Genomic DNA, 26,465 nt, shown 5'->3' with positions numbered 1-26,465 from the left:
TACCACCCCCAGAGTTGGACACAACTAGACTTAATGTCAAGGGGAAACATTTACCTTTACCTTTATTATGTTCTATATTTGTGGTCTGATTCTGCTCATTTTGTATTGTATTTTTAGCATGCTAGAAGCCACTTTGGGTCTCTCTGTGAGAGAAAAGCAGGATATAAATAACAATTTAGTATTATTAATATTATATTATTATCCACAGGAAACACTTAAGCGGCTGAAGGGGGAAATGAAAGGGCCCAAGGCTGGTTAGGAATTGTGGGAGTTGGAGTCCAAAACATCTGGAGGGCCCAACTTTGCCCATGCCTGTCTTAGGCTTTACCTCACAGTTGTGGACAGGCCAACTTGGTCACTTCCAGTATGTCAGCTATTGCTGCCATTGCAATGTAAATTGGTAGAAAGGAAGGTAATGATAGTGTGAATCATTGCAATTTGGTTGTAATTGTGCTTTCAGTTCTGGAGGGTCTCTAAAATTTGCTTCTCATAGAGCCCCCAATGGTGCAGTGGGTTAAACCACTGAGCTGCTGAACTTGTGGATTGAAAGGTTGGCAGTTCAAATCCGGGGAGCAGGGTGAACTCCCGCTGTTAGTCCCAACTTAGCAGTTCGAAAACATGCAAATGTGAGTAGATCAATAGGTATAATCTGCTGAAGCATTTGAGTGCCAGAAATGTATTCATTGCTTAGTTGTTTGTAGGATGCATCAATAAAAGTCTAGTGAACAGATCAGGAGTTCCCAGTGGCACCACGGGTTAAACCGCTGAGCTGCTGAAATTGCTGACCGAAAGGTTGGCAGTTCGAATCTGGGGAGCAGGGTGAACTCCCACTGTTAGTCCCAACTTCTGCCAACCTAGCAGTTCAAATGAATGCAAATGTGAGTAGATCAATAGGTACCGCTCTGGCGGGAAGGGAACGGCGCTCCATGTAGTCATGCCAGTCACATGACCTTGGATGTGTCTATGGACAACGCTAGCTCTTTGGCTTAGAAATGGAGATGAGTACCAACCCCAGAGTCGGACATGACTGGACTTAATGTCAGGGGACAATCTTTACCTTACCTTTACCTTTAGACTTGACAGGAGGATTTGGTTAACCAGTTATGAGTAAACCAGGATTATTCTTGACCTGAATATTTTGTTGTGGTTTGAACCCCTAAACTGCCCCCTTGGCTACAGGCTTGTCTTCCATGCAGCTTTTGCCCTTCACCTGAAATGACCCCTGGCCATGAACGAAGGGAGGAGCTAAAGGCACCAAGGGGGGGGGGGGGCAGAAAGCACTTTGCAATAGCTTTTGGGGGAGTCCATTGGCCACTCTCTGGCATCTCCCCCTCCCAGCCACCTTTTGCATTTGTCTTCAGGCGCCTGAACTGGAAGAGGTCCAAAGGGGCGGCAGCTGGCAACTTTCCTCTAACTCAGGCGGGAGGGCATTGGATCCTCTCTCTCCCTTTCCTGGTTTTTCTGACGCTCCTTGGGATACTTGCCCCTGAAGCCAAGAAAGACAAGAGATCCCGCCTCGACTGCTGAAAAGAGACTCCAATTTAGATATTAGAAAGAACTTCCTGACGGTAAGACCCTGTCATATGCTGCCTCGAGGTTTGGTGGAGGTTTGGAAGGAGAGTCTGGATGGTCATCTGTCGGGCGGGGGGGGGGGGGGGGGGGCTTGGATTGTGCCATCTTGCCTGGCAGAATTGGACTGGGTGGCCTTTGGGGTCTCTTCCAGCTCCCTGATTGGATAGCTGGATCTCCACTATACATGCAGTTTGAGAATGCAGATTGAACTGGAGTATCTGAGTCTACACCAAACTTGGGCCCTCCGGGGGTTTTGGACTTCAACTCCCACAATCCCTAACAGCCGGTAGGCTGTTAGGAATTGTGGGCGTTGAAGTCCAAAACCCCCGGAGGGCCCAAGTTTGCCAATGCCTGGTCTACACACTGTTATATAATCCAACTCAGTGCAGCTAATCAGTAGTCTAAAACTGTATTTATATAGCAGTGGAGATTCAGCCTATGACTCTAAGCTGTAGGATCAACAGGAGACCAAAAACATGCAGGTCAGTGTCAAGTTGTGGCCCTTTCCAGTTATTGGGGAACTATATATCCCCTTTCCAACCCCAAAGTGGGAGCCAGAGGACTAGCAGCAGTAGCAGAGTCAATTCTGTTCTCTGTGCTGGAAATGTCAGCCCAAGCAAATGTTTACTGTACTCATAATGCTGTTTCCTGCACAGGAAATGGCTAGTTATTAGTTAAGGTGCCTCTGTACACTGGAGAGAGAAAGCAGTTTGACACTTTAGCTGCCAACACTCAACTATAGGGCTGGAGTTTGTTTGAGGCAGTAGCACTTTTGGGCATAGAAGGCTAAAAATCCTTAGGAAGGGAGCATTATTAAGTCATGCCAGTTAAGTCCAGGGAGGTCATCCAGGGAAGTTATGCTACCCCTCTATTCTGCCTTGGTCAGACCACATCTGGGATCATACTGTGTCCAGTTTTGGGCACCGCAATTGAAGGGAGATGTTGACTCTAAGCAGAGGAGGGTGACTAAAAATGATCAAGGGTCTGGAGAACAAGCCCTATGAGGAGCGGCTTAACGAACTGTTTAGCCTGCAGAAGAGAAGGCTGAGAGGAGACATGATGAAAGCCATGTATCAAGATGTCAGAGGAAGTCATAGGGAGGAAGGAGCAACCTTGTTTTCTCCTGCCCTGGAGACTAGGATGCAATTGAACGATGGCTTCAAACAACAGGAAAGGGGTTTCCACTTGAACATAAGGAAGAACTTCCTAACTGTGAGAGCTGTTCAGCAGTGGAACTCTCTGCCCCAGAGTGTGGTGGAGGCTCTTTCTTTGGATGCTTCTAAACAGAGGCTGGATGGCCATCTGTCGGGGGTGCTTTGAATGCAATTTTCCTGCTTCTTGGCAGGGGGTTGGATGAGGTCTCTTCCAGCTCTGATTCTATGATTCTATGAACGTGGTGCCAAATAGTATTCATTCAACAGTGTATATCAGGCATGGGCAAACTTCGGACCTCCATGTGTTTTGGACTTCAACTCCCACCATTCCTAACAGTCTTGGGCCTCTTTCTGGTGTAGATGTAGCTTTAGTTTCTGCCCTCAAACACTTCTTTTCTACATTTCATGTATTTTTAATATGGTAACCTCAGTGAAGACTCCCATCCATCTCTCCCAGGCTTTTCAACACTCATTTTTATAATTATAATAATAATAATAATAATTTTCCAAGTTTGTCAGCTGATAAAAGAGTTGCAAGCAATCTTCAGATATGTGTTGTCAAAGGCTTTCATGGCTGGAATCACTGAGATACTGTGAGTTTTCCAGGCTGTATGTCCATGTTCCAGAAGCATTCCCTCCTGATATTTTGCCCTCATCTATGAGGGTTGTTTCTCCCACCCTGGAAATTATTACACAGATATATAAACCTCACTTGCCTAGTTTCCAACAGACCTCACAACCTTTAAGGATGGCTGCCATAGATGTGGGCAAAATGTCATGAGAGAATGCTTCTGGAATATGACCATACAAGCAGAAAACTCACAGCAACTCAGATCTTCAAACAGTTTGCTCAACAGTGGCATAAATCCTGGTTGTGCAAGTCCTATAAGGCATAAATGCTGAAACTGTAAATAAATCAGTAGTTCCTTGTCTAAATGTGTGGACATTCACACTCTTACCAGTGGACATTACCCTTCTTCTTCTGAATTCTCAAAAGAATAGCTCAGCACAATCCACGGCCCCTGGAACTGTATTTCAAGCTCAGTGTTGGCAAGCAGGGGTTATTCATGTTGCCTGCTTGCAGGGAAGAAGGTCCCTTTACCCCATGCATTATCATCCAGCCATTCAAAGTGAAACCTACTTCCAAGCACAGTGTGTTCTTAGATATCTCCTCCATGTTTCTCCCAGAGCAACATTTATTAGTTCTGATACAACAGATTTAATATTTCTTGGTGCTTAATCATTTAGTATACAGTGTTTGTGATTGAAAACGCAAGGAATCTCAACTAAATTGGAGTCTCCCGGGTTCCGTTTTGCTAGATCTCATTTCAGAGGACATTAAGTTCTCTTAGATCAGAGTTATCCAAACCGTGTGTCATGGCACATTAGTGTGTCGCCTGTAGTCCATGGGTGTGCTGTGTGAAAAATGCTCCCCCACCCTTACAAACAAAGGCTGATACTCTTCAAGTGTAGGTACTGTTATAATTTTTGTTTGCATGATTTGTTGATTGTGTTGCCGTAATTGCTACTAAAATGGATAGGTTTCTAATTCAGAAAAGAAAATCTGTTGACAACCATGTTAGTGATGAACCACATGGAGTGACTATGGAGGAGACTTCCCAAGAATCAAGTGTAGTACATTAGTGGAAAGGAAAACATTCCAAACCTAATTTATACAGTAAAGATTATATTAAACTTTAATGATGATGATGATGATGATGATGAATATATTACCCATTATTTAAAAAAGTCAATTTTAATTGTACAAAATGCATAAGATTGTGGGTGAACTACAACTCACATCATTCCAGGTTAATCTTGAAAAACTCCATCAGTACTTAAAGTTTGTTATATTGGGCACATTTGCTTTAGATGAAATACATATTTATCAGTGGGGTTTCAGTGTGCTTTCTAGCTGTAGGGTAAACTACAACTCCCAATATGGTGAGTGAGTCCCCTCAAGCCCCTCCAGTAGGTTAAGTTAGTCATAGGGGTTCTGTGTGCTAAGTTTGGCCCAGGCCCAACATCAGTGGAGGTCATGGTTCCTCTGGTTTTGGGTGAACTACAACTCCCAGAAATGAAGGTCAGTTCTCCCTAAACCTCTCCAGTAATCAAATTTCAGCATATCAGGTCTGTGTGCCAAGTTTGGTCCAGATTCATCGGTGTTTGTGTTCACAGTGCTCTCTGGATGTAGGCGAACTACAACTCCCACAAATCAAGCTTAATTTTCCTCAAAAAACCTCCAGTATGTCTTCTTAAACTGAGCATCTTAACCTTTGCTCAATGTTGGGATCCCAAAAAATGTGGCAAGAGCAAAAGGTTTCTCAATGCCAACCATTTGCCCAAATCTCCGCAGGCAGGGTTTACGGTAGTCTCTGCAGAAAATGCTTCATAAAAAGGAAAGTCAGCCTGTTTCATAAACCTTGCAGATTCAGTAAATGATGGATGATTATACCTATTTTATATTCCTATATTCCCTGAGGTCATGTAAACATTTCTTAGGCAGAAAAGGGATCACAAGTGGGAGAAGTTTAAGAAGCCCTGGTTCGGACTACCAGTCTTCCCACCACAGATGTCTTGACAGTCCAGCTGTGCTGAACCTGGTTCACCTGGTTGCCAGCCTTACCATCCTGCAAGAATTCTTGTTGTCATAGTGGCCAGTAGTCATTATGTGGCTAGTGTCAGTCAGTCATTTGTCACCTGGAGTGCCATTGGCCAGGGTACCAGAGTGACAGATGAAGAACCTCCTCCTCTTCTCACCCTGTCTCCAATTGCCTTGTTGCTTCAGTTAGCATCACTCCAGGAGATGGGCAACCAATACTAGCCACGTCGTGCCCACTGAATGCCACAATTATGAGAAAAGGCAGCAAACGATGTGTCCCTGGGAAACATGGGTAAACAGTTGGGGCCAGTTCCATCTCAGAAGAAACCCAATTACTTAAATGGTTGCAAAGTTGAGGTTTGCTCCTTTTTCTTGAGGGTAATTTGGAACAGCATGCACTTTGTGCTAACACAGTTCAAGGCTTTGCTAAATGACCTTGAAAGAGATTTGAATCCAGGGAGAGTGTAGATGAGCTCCCTCTGTCAGTTTCAGCTCCCCATGCAGGGACATGAGAGAAGCCTCCCACATGGATGGTAAAACATCAAAACATCCAGGTGTCCTCTGGGCAACATCCTTACAGACAGCCAATTCTCTCACACCAGAAGCAACTTGCAGTTTCTCAAGTTGCTCCTGACACACACACAAAATGACCTTGACCTGTGTTAATCCAAATCAGCCCTGTATGTCACTTGGGGCCCTTCCACATAGACATATAACACAAATCAAGGCAGGAAATCCTACAATATCTGCTTTGAACTGGAATATATGGCAGTGTTGACTGAGATAACCCAGTTCAAAACAGATATTGTGGGATTTCCTGCCTTGATATCCTGGGTTATGTGTGTGGAAGGACCCTTAGACTGGATCTACACTTCCCTATATCCCAATATCTAATCCCATATTATCTGCTCTGAACTGGATTATATGAGACTACATTACCAAATAATCTGGGATAACCAGACAATCTGGAACCAGATCCTGGGATATAGGACAGTGTAGATCCAGTCTTAGATGCCATGCATTCATCTCCTTTCAAGATAACAGGTTAGTGTATTTATTCTTTCAGGTGCACTGGAAGATATTGCCTCAGCACCAGTGCAAAATTCACATCCAATCTCTAGCCCAGTTTAGGTATTAAATGGTGAGGGAGAGGGATGCCATCCTTCCTTCATATTAGGCAGCAAAATGTCTTGGGCCAGCCCTGGTCTTGTAGTCCTCAAGGATTTCAAAGATTCTAATGTTCTCCTTTGGAAATAATGTTATTGCAGAGAAACAGAGCAGAGCGATACATTCTCAGGTTACCCCACAACCAAGTGCAATGAAGACCTTGTTGAAATGTTTCTGGAGCCTCCACTTTCCTCGCACATTCCTTCACCATTCCAGGAGATCTCTGGCCTCTCTAGTTATCCCAGACTTCGAAGATATAAGTCGGGGCAAACAGGAAGTGCCGGAGTATTTCAATTTTGCAAGTGATGTTCTGGACCAGTGGATGCAAGTGGAAAAGGTACAGTTCCCATTTCTTTGGTCGCAGGGCTGTGGCGGAGTGGAAAACAGGACACTGGTGTATTAGATAGGATGTTGTGATTCGCTTGGGACTTTGCAGCGTCTTTGGCTTGACTCAGTTATGAACCCCACAAACTCAGAGGCTGCATGAGGACTGGGAATGCCTCTCTCTCTCTTGTCATCTGACATCTGCAAGCAAAGTAATTTCATCCCATGATGTAAGCTTCCTATCTTTAACTATCCTTAGTTCCCCTTTGTGCCCCTTTATAACATTATGCCTCCTAGAAAGCAATAATTGCCATGAAAAACTTTGCACTGTAGAAAGTGCTGGGACACCTAACAGACAGGAATTTGGTTCCAAGGTCATCTGTGGATATTGAAATCCATACATGCTCAGGTCCCATTAGGTACCACAATTATAGTGATATATCAAATGGCAAATCTGTAGTTTGCTTTTTGGATTTGGAGAGGGGAATATTTTCAAGTTGTGGGTGGTTGAATCCGTTACTCAACATTTTATATGGTTTTAATCTGCTGTGCTATGTTACTATTAATGAAGACTACTTGTTTTTGGTCTCTTGAGAGCATGATTTAAAAACCAATACATTTTATAGGAGTAGATGTTTTGGGGCAGCTAAAATAGCACTTCTGGAGATCTGCTATATATTTTATGCATTGGTTTTCTCTCTGACTAACAGTTCAGAGACATAACCAGGTATATCAACAACTGAGAAGCCTAATTTGCCTTGCATGAATCTAAGTGGATATTTACCATCAAGGAGAAGATTCACTCCAATGTGTATTTAACTCTTCTCAGGAAGACCATACTTTAAAACGGTTATGGTGATTCCAAATAGTGTGAATGCCAATTCATCTCTAAAAGGTCACACTTTCAAAAAGGTTATGGAGATTCTGGTTTTTCCCAAAGGTTATAATCTCTAAAAGTCATGTCTTTCCAAAACAAGGAGGATCACAATAACATTGAACAACCCAATAAATGTAAAAACAGCAATTCAAAACTTAAAAACAATTCAATATTGTGTCATAGATATAAACTGAAACATAGTTAAGGTAACTAAAAATACTTGTGCAATTAAAATTGCATTTCAAACTATCCTCCCCGACTCCTTCCAAAACCTCTCTAGCAGTGTGCCTCCCATCCTTCCATAATGACCTGCTGGCACAGAAAGGTCTTGACCTGCTTGGCTTTGAGCTCTTCAAGGGAGGGCTGCCTCTTGGGTCCCTTCTACACTGCCATATCATCCACATTATCAAAGCAGATAATCTACATTATCTACTTTGAACTGGATTATATGAGTCTACACTGTCATATAATCCAGTTCAGAACAGATAATATGAATTATTTGGCAGTGTAGAAGGAGGCCTAATAATAACTTAGCAGACTGTTGGGGAAAAGGCATTTAACAGGGAGATGGTGCATTTTTCACAAATCAAATATGATGTGTTGTTACATTGCTTACCTTGTTTTAAATACCATATTAATGGTCGGGTTTGAGGCTTGTGGTGTGAGAAATCATTCCCAGCCTACCCTATAAAGTACCCACTTGGATGAGAACTATGCCTGCGTGAATTGTACTTGGATGCAGGAAGCAGGCAGGCTTTGAAGCTGCAAGGCCATCCAATGCTAATTAAGATGGCCAATTGCAACATCTACACTTGTCTGAAACAGACAAGAGTTCTGTCTCCCAACCTGAACATTTCATAGACATGTAAACCTCACTTGCCTAGTTTCCAACAGGCCTCAAAACCTCTGAGGATGTCTGCCATAGAGAGAATGCTTCTGGAACATGGCCAGACAGCCCAGAAAACTCACAGCAATCCAGCTATTGTTTTACTTCCAAATGAACTACTTGCATGAGAAGATATACTAGATACCTCCTATTGCAAAAACAAAGGCTCTGATTTGCACCAGCATAGAGTTGCAGACAACATTGTTTTAGCTCGATAGCTGTAACAATATAGGAGACTGCTACTAAGACACTTCTGTGCACCAAATATTTATCCAATGTACATGTAAATAGGTCACTGTGTCAACGTGTTTTCCTCTCTTCCTTCTTGTTTCCTAACTCCTTGGTTTATCTGTTAGGCTGGCAAGAGGCCTCCAAACCCAGCTTTCTGGTGGGTGAGTGACCAGAAGGAAGAGGCAAAGTGGAGTTTTGAGGAACTGGGACTCCTGACCCGAAAGGCAGCCAATGTCCTTACAGGACCGTGTGGCTTGCAAAGAGGTGACAAAATCATGGCAGTTCTGCCACGGATCCCAGAGTGGTGGTTACTGAATGTGGCCTGTATGCGAGCAGGTCAGTAAATATGCAGATACTGAAGGGGCAACAGTGAATAAAGTCACCACATTCTCGTGTTATCCATCTCATCCCTTGTATCTAGGTATCATGTCCCTGAATTAAAATTCATTTGCTGTTATATTTCCAAACAAAATAAATTATATTTGTGGAAACTCCCAGTAGAATTGCCAGTTGAAATTGGGAACTGGGCTGCTCTCCCTTGAATGGGAGAATGACAATCAATGAGGGCTAACCTTCTCTCTTCTCCACCATCATTAAAGGAGAAGAGTCTTCACTCTCAGCCCCCTTCTACACTGACATATAATCCAGATTATCAAAGCAGATAATCCACAATATCTGCTTTGAACTGGATTATATGTGTCTACACTGCCATATAATCCAGTTCAAAGCAGATCATTTGGATAATTTGGATTTTATATGGCAGTGTAGAAGGGGCCTCAGTAATGCGGCTTAACGAGCTGGGCATGTTTAGCCTGAAGAAGAGAAGGCTGAGAGGGGATATGATAGCCATGTATAACTATGTGAGAGGAAGCCACAGGGAGGAGGGAGCAAGCTTGTTTTCTGCTTCCCTGGAGACTAGGATGCGGAACAATGGCTTCAAACTACAAGAGAGGAGATTCCATCTGAACATGAGGAAGAACTTCCTGACTGTGAGAGCCATTCAGCAGTGGAACTCTCTGCCCCGGAGTGTGGTGGAGGCTCCTTCTTTGGAAGCTTTTAAACAGAGGCTGGATGGCCATCTGTCAGGGGTGATTTGAATGCAATATTCCTGCTTCTTGGCAGGGGGTTGGACTGGATGGCCCATGAGGTCTCTTCCAACTCTTTGATTCTATGATTCTATGATTCTATGAATGTGGTCCAAGCAAAGCACTGTCTCTTCTCTTTCTTTCTTGCCTTTCTGGTGAAGGGGAAACACACTCCACCAATGTCACAAATGTCAGGCAATTGTCAAACACATTTCTGTGATGTAATGTAAAATAAACCATGTGTAGTTCATGTTTGATCAGCCCACACACTGCCTTGCCAGAGAAAGAAAAATATGCAGGTGAACAGTAAAGAACAAGTAGTTTACTCTTCGTAGTTTGGAGCAACATATGTACAATGTGATCACTTGCATCAACTCACATAATGTCCTTTTATGAGAGATTTAAAATGATCTTTCTCTGTCCATGTGGATAAACACCTTCACCAACTCATGAAGTGAGAGTACACTCCAAACCCTGCCTCTCTCTGCTTCTCTCTGTCAGCAACTGCTTAGCTGAAGCATGAACAAAAATGGAACAGTATCCAAAAGTCCCAGGTTTAGCCTGCTCCCCAGGCATTGCCTGAACAATCAGCTTCATGCATCTTATTTTTACAGTTGACACACACACACACTAACTGATTTCTTACATGCTCCAACAATCTCTGTGTATAACTGTGCAGAACTATTTTGAGCAGAATTCATCTGTGTGCTTTAGTGTATCCACATTGCACAGTTATTGCTATTTGATACCACTTTAACTACCATGGTTCTATTCTGTGGTGTCCTAGGTTTAGTAGTTTCACAAGGCTCTCTGGGTACTTTACAGAAGATGCTGTTCTTCAAGGTATGTATTGGTGAGTTGCAATGTAACTCGCCAGGAGCATCTCTGTCCTGTCTAAATTAAGTTTCAATTTGTTTGCCCTTCTCCAATCCCAATACTTATTGGGTCTCCTAGGCCACAATCCATTATTTTACCCTTGCACTACATTAGAGAGAAATTACGGAATGAACTTTGCTAATGGTGCTCTCATCTCGTTCCCATCTTCTTTTCTAGGTGTTGTTTTCATTCCGGGAACATCCCAACTAACAGCAAAGGACATTTCCTATAGACTCCAGGCCTCCAAAGCCAAATGCATTGCGGTCGATGATACATTGGCCCCTGCTGTGGATTCCGTTGCGTCTGATTGCAAGTTTCTGAAAACCAAACTCATTGTCTCTGAACGTGGCAGGGATGGATGGCTGAACTTCAAGGACCTGTTCCAGTAGGTGTTCCAGGAGATATTCCATTGAATGAGCAAGAAATAATTGTGATGAATCCACCCACCACACTGTCTCTTTCATTCTGGCTTCAACTGTGTGCCATGCGCACTCTGTTCAGGGAATGTCACAACAGAAACATAGTGTTTTATACTGTTAAAAAAACTCTGTTTGTCTTTGTTCCTTTTTTAAAAAGAGAGAAAAATATTTCTGATGCTTAACACAAGTTGCTGGAAACATGGCATGGTTTCATGCATGTAATGTGCAAGCCTCATAAAGGTGCTGTGTCTTGCATGCTGATATCATAAGTCCTCCTTGTTTTTAAGAACAGCGCCTGACAAGCACGACTGTGTGAAGACAAAGAATCGGGACCCATCCCTCATCTATTTCACAAGCGGAAGCACAGGGTCACCCAAAATGGTGGAACAGTCCCACTGCTTTGGGATTGGATTTGCATCCAGTGGCAGGTAATGTGCGTTGAACACATTTCTTTGTTGTCTTATTTTGATCATGTCTTTAGGAACCTCCAGTGGCACAATGGGTTAAACCCTTCTGCTAGCAGGGCTGCTGACCCAAAGGTCAGTGGTTAGAATATGAGGAGTGGAGTGAGCTCTCGTCTGTAAGCTCCAGCTTCCCATGCAGGGACATGAGAGAAGCCTCCCACAGAATGGTAATACTTCCAGGCATCCCCTGGGTAACATCCTTGCAGACAGCCTATTCTCTCACACCAGAAGCGACTTGTAATTTCTTAAGTTGCTCCTGATACAAAAAAAATCATATATTTCCCCCAATGAATTCAAGGGTGGTGGACGTGGTTCCCTTCCACTTTATCCTCACACCAAGCTTTTGAGGTAGATCAGATTGAGGCCCCATCTACACTTCCATAAAATCCAGGTGATCTGCTTTAAACTATTATATATCACGCTGGATTTACACTGCCATATAATCCAGATGATAGAAGCATATATTCCACACCATCTGTGTTGAACTCGATTATATGAATCTACACTGCCATATAATCCAGTTCAAAGCATTTAATGTAGAATTTATATGGCAGTGTAAATCCAGCCTCAGTGTAAACTCATATAATCAAGTTGAAAGCAGATAATCTGGGATCAGGTTAAACCCTTGTGCCAGCTGAACCGTTGTCCTGAAGACCTGAAGTTCAGCGGTTCAAATTTGCGAGACGGAGTGAGCTCCCATTTGTCAGCCCCAGTTTCCCATGTAGGGACATTAGGGAAGTCTCCCACTGGATGTTAACAATCTGGGCATCCCCTAGGCAACGTCTCTGTAGACTGTTATGATAATTTGGTTATAGTTAATTCCTATTGTTTTAACTCTGTATGTATTTACGGTTTTATACTGTGTTATTGATTTGTGGCATCAAATTGCTGCCTTTGTTAGCCACTCTGAGTCCCCCCCCCCCACCGGGGGGGGGGGGGGGTTGAGAAGGGCGGGGTAAAAATGCTGTAAATAAATAAATAACTGCAACTTGCAGTATATTCTCAATTTGCTTCTGACACAATAAGATACTGAATTATATGACAGTGTAGATCCAGTCAGAGAAGGAGACCACCCAGTGAATTCTGTGATTCTCTCTGACTCCCTTTCCTATAAGAATGTTGGGATATAAAACAAATACTGTAGCTATTGGGATCTGACTTCCCCACATGGACTCTACACTCCTCCTTCAGCTTTCACTGAGATTTCTAAGGTCAATGTGCAAAGCTTTTGCTGAATCATCCTGTAATCTGCTTTCCAGAAGCTGGGTGCCGTTAGTCAACATTTTAGCTTCAAATCCATTATTCTCTCCTCAACAGGCACTGGATGAATCTGGGTACTTCCGATGTATTTTGGAATACATCAGACACCGGGTGGGTGAAGTCAGCCTGGAGCAGCCTTTTTTCTCCGTGGCTCAATGGATCGTGTGTGTTTGTACATCACCTGCCACGGTTTGAGCCTGCTGTCATAGCAAATGTAAGGAAAAATAATGCGCAGGTGAAATATGTATTTATTTACATGTTTGTATTTATTTGGGGCATATCTATTTCCACCATTCAACAAAAAAAACCTTTCATCTTACAAGTCCTTAACAATTTGAACATTTCCTGCTTTCCAGTTTACAATCTAAATAAAGCATAGCACATAAAGAAAAAGTAAATGGCAAAGGGAGAGGTGCAGGAGATGCAAGCTGCTCCTGTCTCCTTCTGAGCCCAGTTAGAACTTGGATGGGGGACTTCTCACCAGCCATTGGGCCAAGACATAATGAAGCTGTTCAATAATGATAACAACAACAACAACTGTTCAATAATGATAACAACAACAACAAGCCTGCTTTTCTCTGCAAAGGAAAGTGCAGTTCCCTTTTCAAGAACGGTTCTTTGCATGCAAATTACCCCAGGTTCAAATCCTTGGCATCTCTAGGCTGGGAAAGACTCAAGTCTGGAAATATTGTTCTAGGATCCCAGATGGTCTAATATTCTGCTTTAAGGCTGTCCATTACACTGGCCAACACACATTTTGGTGCCGCAAATGTTAGACCTGTTTCTGGGTATATTTGGCTGACTGATTCCAAACGTGACATCAGCTTTTCCCTATCAGCTCATGTTTTTGAGATACAGAACATATGCCATATTTTCATCTACTCATCCATAAAAAAGCATGGTAACCATATGATAAAGAGCTTATGTGGTTAACCCAATGCCTAAAAGCCAAGACAACATCCTGGCTCACAAACTGAGTTTAAGAAGCCAATGGATTGTCAAATCCACCATGAGTGGCAGACTGGACCAGGTGTCCAATTGCCCAATGGCAAGTGGGCCCCTTAAGCATTAGGCAATATCTTTGCCTAATGACCTTTTAGTAGCTTGAACATATAATAGAAGTTCCAAACTTATGTTACATTGATATTGTAACAAATCATTTTTCAAAGATACTTTATATTTAAGGATATAAGCAATAACTCTGAAAAATAATTCTGATTCAAGTCATGTGAGCCTGACACCTAATAATAATAATAATAATAATAATAATAATAATAATAATATTTATTTAGTTATTTATTTATTTATATCCTGCCCTTCTCCCCATGGAGACTCAGAATGGATCAGAGTGTAAACAAGTACTGGCAAACATTCAATGCCTTGTTACAATACAATGAGACACAGAAACACAAACAAAGGCAAAGGCTTCTCCTTTCATTTCTGGCTTTGGAGGCAGTGCTCATCTCTGACTCCGGGGGGGGGGGGGGGGGGGGGAGAGAGGTGCTGTTCATTTCCAAGCCAAGGAGCCTGCATTGTCACCTTCTGGTGTGTGACCAGCATGACTGCTTGGAGTGTCTTATGCCTTACCCGCTAAAGCATTACCTATTTATATACTCACATTTGCATGTTTTTGGACTGCTAGATTGGCAGGAGCTAGGGATAACAGCAGAAGCTCACCCTGTCCCACAGATTTGAACTGTCAACCTTCAGGTCAGCAGCACAAAGATTTAACCCATTGTGCCACTGTGGTCACCTACATTATATAGGCTCGGATCTTTACTATCTATATAAATAAAAATATAATGTTCGTTTGTGGGATTAACATAACTCAAAAACCACTGGACGAATTGACACAATACACCTATCAGGCCAATAAGTGACCATCACTCATAAAACACTTAAAAACATAGCAGAAGAGACTTTAAAAGCCAAAAAATAAAAAATACATTACAATGCATGTGCAAAACCACATATATACCGGGATTGTGGCGCAGCTGGCAGAGTGTCAGCTGCATTAAGATCACTCTGACCAAAGGTCATGAGTTCGAAACCAGCCTGGGTTGGAGTGGGTTTCCAACCAATTGTGTAGCCTGTTGTCGGCCTTTGCAATCCGAAAGACAGTTGCATCTGTCAAGTAGGAAAATTAGGTACCACCTTAAAGTGTGGGGAGGCTAAATTAACTAATTTATGAGGCCATAAAAAAAGACTCCAGCAAAGCACTTCAGCAAAAAAGCATGCGGGGAATGCGGAAGTACTTCATCAGTGTTGCAGATGGATGATGAAAGCGACAGCTCCCCTGGTGGCCAGAAAAAGTTAAATAGCCTCTGTGTATGTCTGTATATGTTGTATGTTAAAACTGGCATTGAATGTTTGCCATATATGTGTACACTGTAATCCACCCTGAGTTCCCTGCGGGGTGAGAAGGGCGGAATATAAATGCTGCAAATAAATAAATAAATAAATGCAAACACACATATATACACACACACAAAGAACATACATACATATATACAGACTGGGCCACAGCAACACGTGCAAGGGACGGCTAGTTTCTTATAAAAATTATATAATAGCCTTATAGTTGTGCATGGGCCCCCTTGAGTTTGTTTCAAAATAAAAAAAGCTATGAGAAAAGCCAAAGGGGAAGTATAATTACTGCAAAGACTCCAAAATACATTTTGCAATGAGGAAAATCATAGAGAAAAAACAAACAGCAATGCTGACCTTCAAATGATTCTGAATCACCCTGTTTTCTGTTACCATTGCCTGGGGAAATTGATATTTTGCATAACTGTGTATGATGGATGCTATATATCCATCATGTTCACAAATAATCTTGTATGTCATTCATCCCGTGAATATATATTCTATGCTTTATTGTTGGCAAATGCTGTGTTACAACTAAGGCAGCATTTTGCAGTTCAAGTAATGATTGTACCTCCCTTTCTCTATCTAGACACTCGCCAAATACCCAGTCACTACTTTCTGCACGGCTCCCACTGCATACCGGATGTTGGTTCAACATGATCTCAGCAGGTACTGTGGCTTCCTCAGATTCTTGAGCTTAAAGATTCAGCTCTACTAGCACAATTGCTAAATCTCCCAAAATTTTGATCACTGAGGGAAATGTGTACATCTTGCCTGTAGTGCACATACACACACGCTATAATCCTACACAAATCAGGCAGTTTCCATTTGGCGAGGCAGTAAATAACTCAGACCAGAACAGTTCACCTGAGGAAAGTGGTTATGGAGCAGGACCTGGTTATGCAAGAGATTATACAAGCACAATGCACACAAACAAATCCAAAGGTCATCCTCCTAGAACTGGGAAATCACTAATTGCAGTCATTTCTTATCTAGGTATAAATTCATGAGCCTGAAGCACTGCGTGACTGGAGGGGAACCCCTCATCCCTGAAGTGTTTGAGAAGTGGAGAAAACAAACAGGGCTGGATATCTATGAAGGATACGGACAAACGGAAACAGTAATGCTCCCATTTATTTATTATTTATTTATTAAGAGCATTTCTATTCTCGCCTCTGAAGAAGCACTCAGGATGGCTATCAGCAGGCACAATTTGGTGCCAAACAATATACAACATAAAATACATTTAACCTACATTAAAACTTTTTATTTGGCATAGCAGAGTCTCATCCCACTTGGAAATCAATTGTTTGGATCCAGTATTTAAAGACGAATGCTTAAGAATGGGATAGAATAGGAAATGCAAACAGGTGTAGATGCAAATCATCTTTGTACAATCAGCGAGTGAAAATTGGACAAAGGTGAGATGCAGGAATAGGAGTTGTTTCAGTGGGGCAGGGAATCCACTCCGGATATTTATTCCAGATTTCAAAGGAGGTGTCCACGTTGTAAACTCTATGCCCAAAATAGGTTCAGCACTTTTAAGACTTGGATTTATTCAGCATTTCAGATGGCTCCTTGTATTGGTTTCCTTCTGCCAAATTTTATGCTGCAGGTTTTGCAGTTCAGGTCCTGCTGATTATGGGAGGAAAGGAGCTGGTGATTTCCATGCCAAAAGGAAAGCAGCTCAAAGTATGAACTTTGTATGAACTTCAAAGGAGCTGTCTAGGATGTTGAAGCCTTGTCCCTAAATGAATCTTGGACAGTGTTTTCTTATCACTATTGCATGGCCTGAATGTGCCGTAATGAAAATAATGCCTAGTTTTACCAGTCCATACACTATCTTGCCAGAGAAAGAAAATATGCCATACAGATTATCAGTAAAGAACAAGATGTTTACTCTTTGCAATGCAGAGCAACATATATGCAGTCATGTGAACAGTTGCATTGACTCACACAATGTCCTTTGAGAGAGATCCAAATGGTCTTTCTGTGTCCATGTGGAAGATCTTCTTCCAGCAGCTCATTTAGAAGGACCGAATCTCTCTATGCAAGCTCCTGCACAGCTCAAGATTAAACATGTAACTGTTGCCAAAACTCCCAGGCTCAGCTAGCTCCCCAGGCATGGCCCAACCAATCAGCTTTGTGCTTTGCATTTTCAGTTAACACACTCACCAGTTGATTTCTTGGAGCCCCTGGTGGTGCAATGGGTTAAACCCTTGTGCCGGCAAGACTGAAGATCGACAGGTCACAGGTTTGAATCCAGGGAGAGCACATATGAGCTCCCTCTATCAGCTCCAGCTCCCCATGCGGGGACATGAGAGAAGACTCCCACAAGGATGGTAAACATGAAAACACCCAGGCGTCCTCTGAGCAACGTCCTTGCAGACAGCCAATTCTCTCACACCTGAAGCAACTTTCAGATTCTCAAGTTGCTCCTGACACACAAAAAAAATCTAATTTCTTACATGCCCTAACACTGCAGTTATTCTTTATCTTTGTGGAGTCATCACTGTCTCTGCCCAATAGGGCAAGGCACAAACAACACTTGCTATTATTTCTCACTCCTCTCTCTTTGCTCATTCCTTCGGTGTGAGGAGGGCAGGTCAAATGGATGGTAAAAGCAGAGAGAAGAACCTGTGTTGGGAACCTTCAGGAAATGGCCTGGGGCGCCCTAGTGAGATATGAATACCATCAGCTGTTAACAATGCCACCACTAGATGTTGGTCTTACTCCATGCCATCTTACCATTGTCCAAACCCCCTTTTTAGTGCTCTATTTTGTGAATGTTCTATATCAAAAAGTTCCATAATTCAACTCCCAGAAAAGCAAGACATCCTGCATGTATCCTAGATCTGATACAAATTTGCAACATGCCCTTCAATATATTTACTCTTTCCTAGTTCATGTCTGGCAACCACTTGAATTGCTGAGCTTTCTGGAAATTCAGCAATGAAAGAATCCAGACCCTTAAGGGTCATCCAACTGTATTGATGTTTCCTTCTCTTGCAGGTTGTCATATGTGCTAATGTAAAAGGAATGAAAATTAAAGTGGGATCAATGGGAAAAGGATCTCCACCATATGATGTCCAGGTACAAAGACAAATATAAAATGATCACATTAACACCAGTCCAAAAAGTCGGGCAAAAATATTATGATACTTCCTGGATGTTTTGTTAGTAACAAAATGCCTTTTCTATGGTGAGCAGAGTGTGTCCACTTGCCACTTCCCTGCTGTGTCCAAGTCAAGCAGACAAGAACAACAATAGCTCTCTGGTAGAGGACCTATTAAGCATGCAGAAGGTCAGAGTGAATTCTTAATATCTTCAGGTGCCGTTCGAAAGAAACCATGGTTAGTTGAGACCAGTCGTGTTAGACTTGGGGAGGAAAATCTTGAGCCATCCAAAAATGGCAAGAAGCATACCCAATGGAAAGTGTTGGGCAAGTTGTAGTCAGAAGGCCAATATTTTCCCACCTGTAATGCAGACATTGGTGATCCCACCTCTATGGATGATTGCTGTTCTCACCATTGACTGTCTTCTACAGAACATTCGTAAGAAGCATTGGATACTTAACTAACCCTTCCTGTATGGTCCCTTTTCTCCACATGAACCATCTTTAGACATTCCATTTCAGGTTGCCCAAAAACACAAGGAAAGAGAATACTAGTCCCATGACTCCGTCACCTTTACCATTGGCCTGTGTGCCGGAGGAACTCCTTCCTCCCTAGAGAGCTCCATGCAGTTCAAATCTTGGTTAGTCAGCATTTGAAAATCATATGGAAAGTCCCCCTACATGTGGCAGGCATGATGGAAATGATGTCGGATGAAGCGGTGCTGGTATACTCCCCCTCTTTACACAAAAAATAGACTGCCTAAAGTGAGCCATACTCAATATGGTTTCCATTTTTTTTAGTATGGTGAAAACCTCATGGGCCTTATTAAATGACATGTTGGGCCAAATTCGGTCCACAGACCTCACTATTGACATGTGTGCTATGAATGTGATTTTCCTGCTTCTTGCCAGGGGTTGGACTTGATGGCCCATAAGGTCTCTTCCAACTCTTTGATTCTATGTGTGGACTATGCAGTTTATGGATGATGGAAATTGTTATTCAACTTACCTGAGAGACCATGTTTGTACACCACTAGAGTAATGAGACCTTTGGAACAAACCAATCCGTTTCTCCCTCTACTTTAAGAGCTTGGCAATAGACACTGAGAGTCAAGTCATTCTCTGTATCCACAATCCCTTTATCCACAGAACCAGTATCTAGTTTAATGTATCCCTGTTCAACAAAATATCACTTCTGTAGACATTTTTGGATGCTCCAAACTAGTTGCAAATGTCCTTCATTTCAATGGGGTTCCCTACTATCCGAAGTTTCACATATCAACATGAAGTTCACATGTCAATGTAACCCTTGTGGATATCGGGGTTGTACATGATTTGCATGATATAGGTAAAACTCATCAGCTGCATTGTAGGTGAAATTTGCCATGTTTTAATTTTCTTTCTTCCTAAAGGTTGTGGATGACCAAGGTAATATTCAGCCTCCAGGAAAAGAAGGGGAAGTCGCCATTAAAATTAAACCGGAGCGCCCCTTTTGTATTTTCTCACAGTACTTGGTAAGCTTTATTTTAAAGTATCACAATTAGAGATCCATATACTCCTGATTTTCACTCTGTTGTTGTTTGAAGCTGATAATTTAATATGATGGCATTCACTATGTAGAAATGTTTTGTCTCAGAAATGTGCAGGCTCCAACCATTTATAGTTTGAGCTGCATGCTGAAAATGAGCCTGTTTCTGAGGTTTACTGCATTGTTTACTACAGACAGATTGCTGCGGTATGACACTCAAAGCCTGTGTTTCCCCAGCCCACCATCCTACCAATGCCAATGCTGATAAAATATTTGCAGCTAGACAGAGAATAAGAAGAAAAGGGAGTTGTGTAGCCATACAAAGACTGTCTAAAAAGGGAGCGTGTTTATCATAGGCTTTGTTAATTAAGGCATGCATGTGGTATGCTTGCAAAATTAAGATCACAGCACTCTGTAAACATTTTGTATATTTATTTTATAAATAGTCATGGTATACATACATATATATATATATATATATATATATATATAAACACGGCTGTTATGTTATGTTATCAGCTGCTTCGGTTTGCAGTATGACTGGGAACAACAGTTGGATTTTGCTCATCGTTTGGACTTCCGATGAATTGCTTCTAAAAATCTCCCAAATCAGATTCCTTCTGTGAAAGGAATTCTTTCATAGGAATTCAGAAGAGGGCCATTGTCAGAATTGCACTCGGTCAAGCTCCACACCCTAAAAGGGGCCCATTGCCAACTCCATGAGTCTCCTCCCTTTGCTCCTTTCGCTATCTTACACAGCACCAGGCTTCATTTGTTTTTGGCCTCTCCCTTGAATGGGAGGTCTAGGCAGACTGGTCAAAATAACAGCGTTTGTACATTGTACAGCGTCTACACTGCTCTGCTTCTGGATCCAGATTATCTGTTTTGAACTAGAGTATATGGCAGTGTAGACTCATATAATCCATTTCAAAGCACATAAGCCATACAACCCAACAAATTGGGTTGTATGGCAGTGTAGATCCAGCCTTAGGATTGTTGTTATTATGTGCCTTCAAGTCCTTTCAGACTGAGAGAGACCAAGTCTAAAGCAATGGTTCCCAACCTGTGGTCTGTGGACGACCAGTGGTCCCCAAGAACTAAAATATGGTCTGCAGACTCACCGTTACTACACCATTGCAATGAGAGTGACTGGTCTCGCAAAGGCCTCTTATAGTGCTGAGGCAACAGGGATATTGGGAAGGAAAATGCTGACTGCCCATGAAAGGCACAACAACAAGCCTCCTGACTGCTCCTTCTCCTCCTCCTCCCTCCCCCTGAGTGGAGCCGTTCCATGTGGAATCTAGAAGCGGGGGCACCTTGGTGTCTTTGTTTTTAGGTCTGTTCCTGGGGTTATTTGGGGTGCTGATTCAGAAAATTGCATTGGATAGACCACATCAACTCTAGATTATTAAATATGATTTTTTGTGGGTGAGCAGATGGCGACTAATGGATGGCATATGTTCTGTAACAGAAACTAGAGCTGACGTGGTCTATCCAATGCAATTTTCTGAATCAGCACCCCAAATAACCCCAGGAACAGACCTAAAAACGAAGACACCAAGATCTAAAGTTGACCAGAAACAGATTCATAATCCTTTTGGTACTAAGATTGGAGAGTAGTCCCTGGTCAAAGTGGTCCCTGATCAAAAAAAGGTTGGGAACCACTGCTCTAAAGTTTAGGGTGTGGGAATGGCCGGCCACATCTTGCCCACGGGCCTTGGTTTGGGGATCCCTGCTGTATACCAACAACAAATCACCTTCTTCTGAAGATGCAGGGGAAACATCAGGATAAAATGTTCCTAAAACACAGCCATACAGCCTAGAAACCACACAACATCCCAATAACCTTCATCCTGGGTCTTGAGGCTCAATGGCCCAAATAGATACCTCACTAGGCATCAAGTTGAACACTGTGGAAATCATATTTGGTTGTTTCCAGGATAACCCTGAGAAAACTGCAGCCACTGAGCGCGGGGATTTTTATACCACTGGAGACAGAGCGATTAAAGATGAAGAGGGCTATTTTTGGTTTGTCGGGCGGTCGGATGATGTCATTAACTCCGCCGGGTAGGTTCACTTGAGCTGGCTTGTTGACTTGCTGGTAGTTTGCTTGCAGGCCTCTTTGCTGTGTTTTCCCCCAAAATAATGATTGCATTCTCTTTTAGGTACCGCATTGGCCCCTTTGAGATAGAAAGCGCTTTGACCGAACACCCAGCAGTGGCTGAATCGGCTGTCGTCAGCAGCCCAGATCCCACTCGAGGGGAGGTAATCATGGCGATCCAATAATTCTGCAAATTCAGTGTAGACACAGCTTGGGGATCTCTTGCATGCAGCATGCCATTTTAATTTCGGTAGCTAATTTCATATCACTTGGGGGAAAGCATAACAAAAGGTCTGGGGATGTGCATAACATTTGCATATTCTAATTTATAAGTACAGCAAGTCCCTGAGTTACAAACATCCAACTTTAAAAAAACTCATAGATAAAAATAGAGACTAGACCACAGGAAGTGAGAAAATCTACCCCTTGGAAGGGAAATTCACTCCTGGAAGAGTTATGCTCATGGTGAAAATGTGTATCCACTGAGGCTTTATCACCAATCTCTGTTTCCGTAACAAGCCACATTTCCCAAAATCCAATTGTCAAGGGATAGAAAGTGAGGCAAAATCTTTTGGACAGGAACACAGACAGTAAAATAAACACCACAGGGATGCTAACCCTTCCCTGTGCCATCCAAAGCACGTTCTCTCCCTCTCCCTCTCCCTCTCCCTCCCCCCCCTCTCTCTATATATATGTATATATATGACTTGAATTGCATTTTAAAAAGTGCCTGTTCCAACTTACAGACAAATTCAGCTTAAAAACAAATCGACAAAACCTTTTTTATTCCCAACTTGGGGACTGCCTGTATAGATTAACATTTGCACAGGTTGGATATCCTCTATTCAAAATGTTTGAGATCAAATGTGCTTTTTTTTCAAACTTTATATTTTTGTCATACTTCAACTTATATTTGCTTATATTGTGTGTACATAACGAGGGGCCTCCACACTATGATATTTTGTTGCAGGTTTTCCTAGTCACCACTAACAATAACTATTACACCAATGCTATAAGAACCAAACTTTTTCAAAGCCTGTTTTGTCTTAATGAGTACGGTTTGCTTCTTGCAGGTGGTGAAAGCGTTTGTCATCTTGTCGCCAGCTTTTTTGTCCCATGATCCAGAAAAATTAACCAAGGAACTCCAAGATCATGTCAAAAAGGTTACTGCTCCCTACAAATATCCCAGGAAGGCAAGTAACCGTAATCTCCCTCAAGTTAAAGCAGCAAAATTGTAGCATCTGGGATAAAAATGGAAGTGCCTATTGAAATATGAGGAGACAGGTGTTTCACTACCCCCCATTTACACTGCCATTATAATGCAAATTGAACTAGGTTAAATGGCAGTGTAGACACATATAATTGAATTCAATCTGCATTATATGAGTCTACAGCAGGCATGGGCAAACTTGGGCCCTCTGGGTGTTTTGGACTTCAATTCCTACAATTCTTAACAGCCTACCAGCTGTTAGGAATTATGGGAGTTGAAGTTCAAAGCACCTGGAGGGCCCAATTTGCCCATGCCTGCTCCATAATAATAATTAATAATATTTTATTTCTTACCTGCTTAAGCGGCTGAGGGGGAAAAGGAAGGGGCTTGAGGCTTTAGGAATTATGGGAGTTGAAGTCCAAAACACCTGGAGGGCCCAACTTGCCCATGCCTGCTCCATAATTATTATTATTAACAATAATTTTTATTATTATTATTATTATTATTATTATTATTTCTTACCTGCTTAAGCGGCTGAGGGAGAAAAGGAAGGGGCCTGAGGCTGTCAGGAATTGTGGGAGTTGAAGTCCAAAACACCTGGCAGGCCCAAGCTTGCCCATACTTTGTCTACAGTGACCATATCATGCTGTTCAAACTGCATTATAAAGCATTGTAGATGGGGCACTGTTGTAGGAGACAGAACCACAGTCATAGAATTAGTTCAACTCCCTACTGGTACAGGAATGCACAGCTAAGGCATTCCTGGAAGGTGGGCATCCAAACTTCCTTTAAAGACCATGGTGGTGGGATCGAGAGCAGAGCCTCTCCAGCTGATCTTAAACTTCATGATGGTTCGTAACAGGAGATACGTTCAGACAGGTAATCTGGGTTGGAATCGTTTAGGGCTTTAAAGGTTAAGACCAGCACTTTGAATTGTACTTGGTAGCAGATCGGCAGCCAGTGGAGCTCAGATAGCAGAGGGGTTGTATGTTCTCTGTATGCTGCTCTGGTGAGCAACCTGGTTGCCAACTGTTGGACTAGTTGGAGCTTCTGGGCAGTCTTTAAAGGCAACCCCACATAGAGTGCATTGCAGTAGTTTATTCAGGATGTAACAAGAGTGTGGACCACCATGGCCAAATCAGACTTCCCAAGGTACGGGCGCAACTGGCGCACACATTTTAGTTGTGCAAAAGCTCCCCTGGCCACTGCCGAGATCTGGAGTTCCAGGCTCAGTGATGAGTCTAGGATCACTCCCAAGCTGCGCATCTATGTCTTCAGGGGGAGTGTAACCCCGTCCAGCACAGGCTGTAACGTTATACCCTGTTTGGCCTTGCGACTGACCAAGAGGACCTCTGTCTTGTCTGGATTCAGTTTCAATTTGTTCGCCCTCATCCAGACCATAAAAAACATTATTTATGTTTTGTTGGGTCTTAAAGAACTTGGAAGGTGTCAAAATGGGGGCTTAGAGCTGCACCCAAGTTGTGGGGTTGCCTTTTGCCCACTTCGGAGATTCACATTCAATTCTTCAGTGTGTTGTTGTAGGCTTTTGGGGTCATATTGCCATGTTCTAGAAGCATTATCTCCTGACGTTTTACCTGCATTCTCTCCTGACGTTTTACCATTCGGATGCTTGCCATAGATGCAGGCGAAATATCAGGAGATAATGCTTCTAGAACATGGCCATATAGCCCGAAAAATCTACAACAACCCAGTGATTCCAGCCATTAAAGCCTTCGACAATACAATTATTCAGTGAGTTATGAACTTCATTGGTGATCTTGGCTAAATCTTTCTCAGCCTGAACTATATCACAAAAATTGTTGTGAGAGAATGTCATATTCCGCTTATAGGAGTAAGGGCAGAATATGCACATGTGTGTGTATGTGTAGTAAAGATGTTATGCTAATGTGACTGAGGCCCTGTCTACACTGCTACTATAATGCAAATTAGGACTCATATAATCCAGTTTAACTGCATATAATGCAGTTCAATATGCAGTGCAGATGAAGCCTGAATTGGCCTTGTGCCTAAAATATTTTTTTGCTTTCCCAACGCAGGTTGAGTTTGTGCAAGAGCTGCCAAAAACTGCTGCTGGAAAAATTCAAAGGAGTGTATTAAGAAAACGAGAATGGGGTCAAGTTTAGTTTGAACAAACATTTGCCACGGAATGACTTTCTAACAATGGACATTTAATTTGAACGCACCACACAAAAGTTCAAATGGTCAAGCAAATAGAAACTAACCACAGCTGAATTCCTCTCTGGATTTTGGAAACGGGAGCCTCTGAAATACTCCACTGATCTATTTTTAACATTTCTAAGTACTTTGGGGGTGTGCGTACAGCTTGTCACAACTTGCATGTCTTTATTTCTTTCATGGTTTCCACCTCTTCTTAAACAACCATAGTGTCAGATGCAGAATCCTTTTTCTGTCTCCAAAATAAGCTCACATGAAGCAGAAAAAGCTTTATTAAAGACTAATGGATTACTAGCTACCACCTCACTGTTATTGTCAGAACTAGGGAGATTTGAACACCAAATAAATGAAGGGGGAGGTTGTTGTTGGCGTTTTGGGGGAAGTTGTTATGCCTTTTAGTGTTCTATCAAAACCTAGCCTCTCATAGTTCGCTCCTGCCCTCTTCACATGGTGTCTTGGAACTCCTTTGGAGACCTCTCCAATATAGATAGATGCAGGTGCATGGATACACTTGCAACAAAGGTTCGTGCCATTGCATGAAGATTCCTGATATGTGCCATTTTGCTACACAGAAATAAAGCTGAGCAGAGATGGGCAACTACGCTTCTCCAGGTACGTGTCCAGGCCATGACTCTCAAATACAGAAGGAATTTCCAAACTCCAGGAGGAATATGTACCAGGAATTTCCAAACTCCAGCTGTTTGTTGCCTCCAAATCCCAGAATTCATGACAATGGAACAAACTGGCTAGGACTTCTCGGAGTTAGAGGCCCAAACAGCTTGAGGGCTGGTGTTTGATGATGCTTCATGTATACATACAGTCCCAGATCTAGCCAAATGGTCCAGCAAGATGCCAAAGACTCAAAGGAATATGCAAGAGGGAAATCCAACTGTCCGTTCCAAGGTAATAAGGTAAAGGTAAAGGTTTCCCCTGGACATTAAGTCTAGTTGAGTTCGACTCTGGGGGGTGGTGCTCATCTCCATTTCTAAGCCAAAGTACATGTCTTCTAGGTCATGTGGACTGTGTGGAGC

At 42.5% G+C, this 26,465-nt stretch overlaps 1 protein-coding gene across 1 annotated transcript; it reads left to right on the top strand.

The window, feature by feature from the left end:
* Positions 1 to 1,308: 1,308 nt before the first annotated feature.
* On the top strand, positions 1,309 to 25,728 carry LOC137095424 (acyl-coenzyme A synthetase ACSM5, mitochondrial-like). The gene is made up of 14 exons (XM_067462085.1): positions 1,309 to 1,568; positions 6,597 to 6,832; positions 8,939 to 9,149; positions 10,952 to 11,159; positions 11,481 to 11,621; positions 12,975 to 13,131; positions 15,874 to 15,953; positions 16,281 to 16,404; positions 18,297 to 18,377; positions 19,812 to 19,913; positions 21,867 to 21,994; positions 22,093 to 22,192; positions 23,102 to 23,221; positions 25,296 to 25,728. Exons 2-14 carry the CDS (start codon positions 6,647 to 6,649, stop codon positions 25,380 to 25,382), a joined length of 1,725 nt encoding a protein of 574 aa, XP_067318186.1. The 5' UTR covers positions 1,309 to 1,568; positions 6,597 to 6,646; the 3' UTR covers positions 25,383 to 25,728.
* The last annotated feature ends 737 nt before the right edge of the window (positions 25,729 to 26,465 follow it).

Source organism: Anolis sagrei, chromosome Y, assembly GCF_037176765.1.
Source record: "Anolis sagrei isolate rAnoSag1 chromosome Y, rAnoSag1.mat, whole genome shotgun sequence".
NCBI classification, from domain to species: Eukaryota; Metazoa; Chordata; class Lepidosauria; order Squamata; family Dactyloidae; genus Anolis; species Anolis sagrei.
This window is presented reverse-complemented; position numbering and strand designations above follow the sequence as displayed.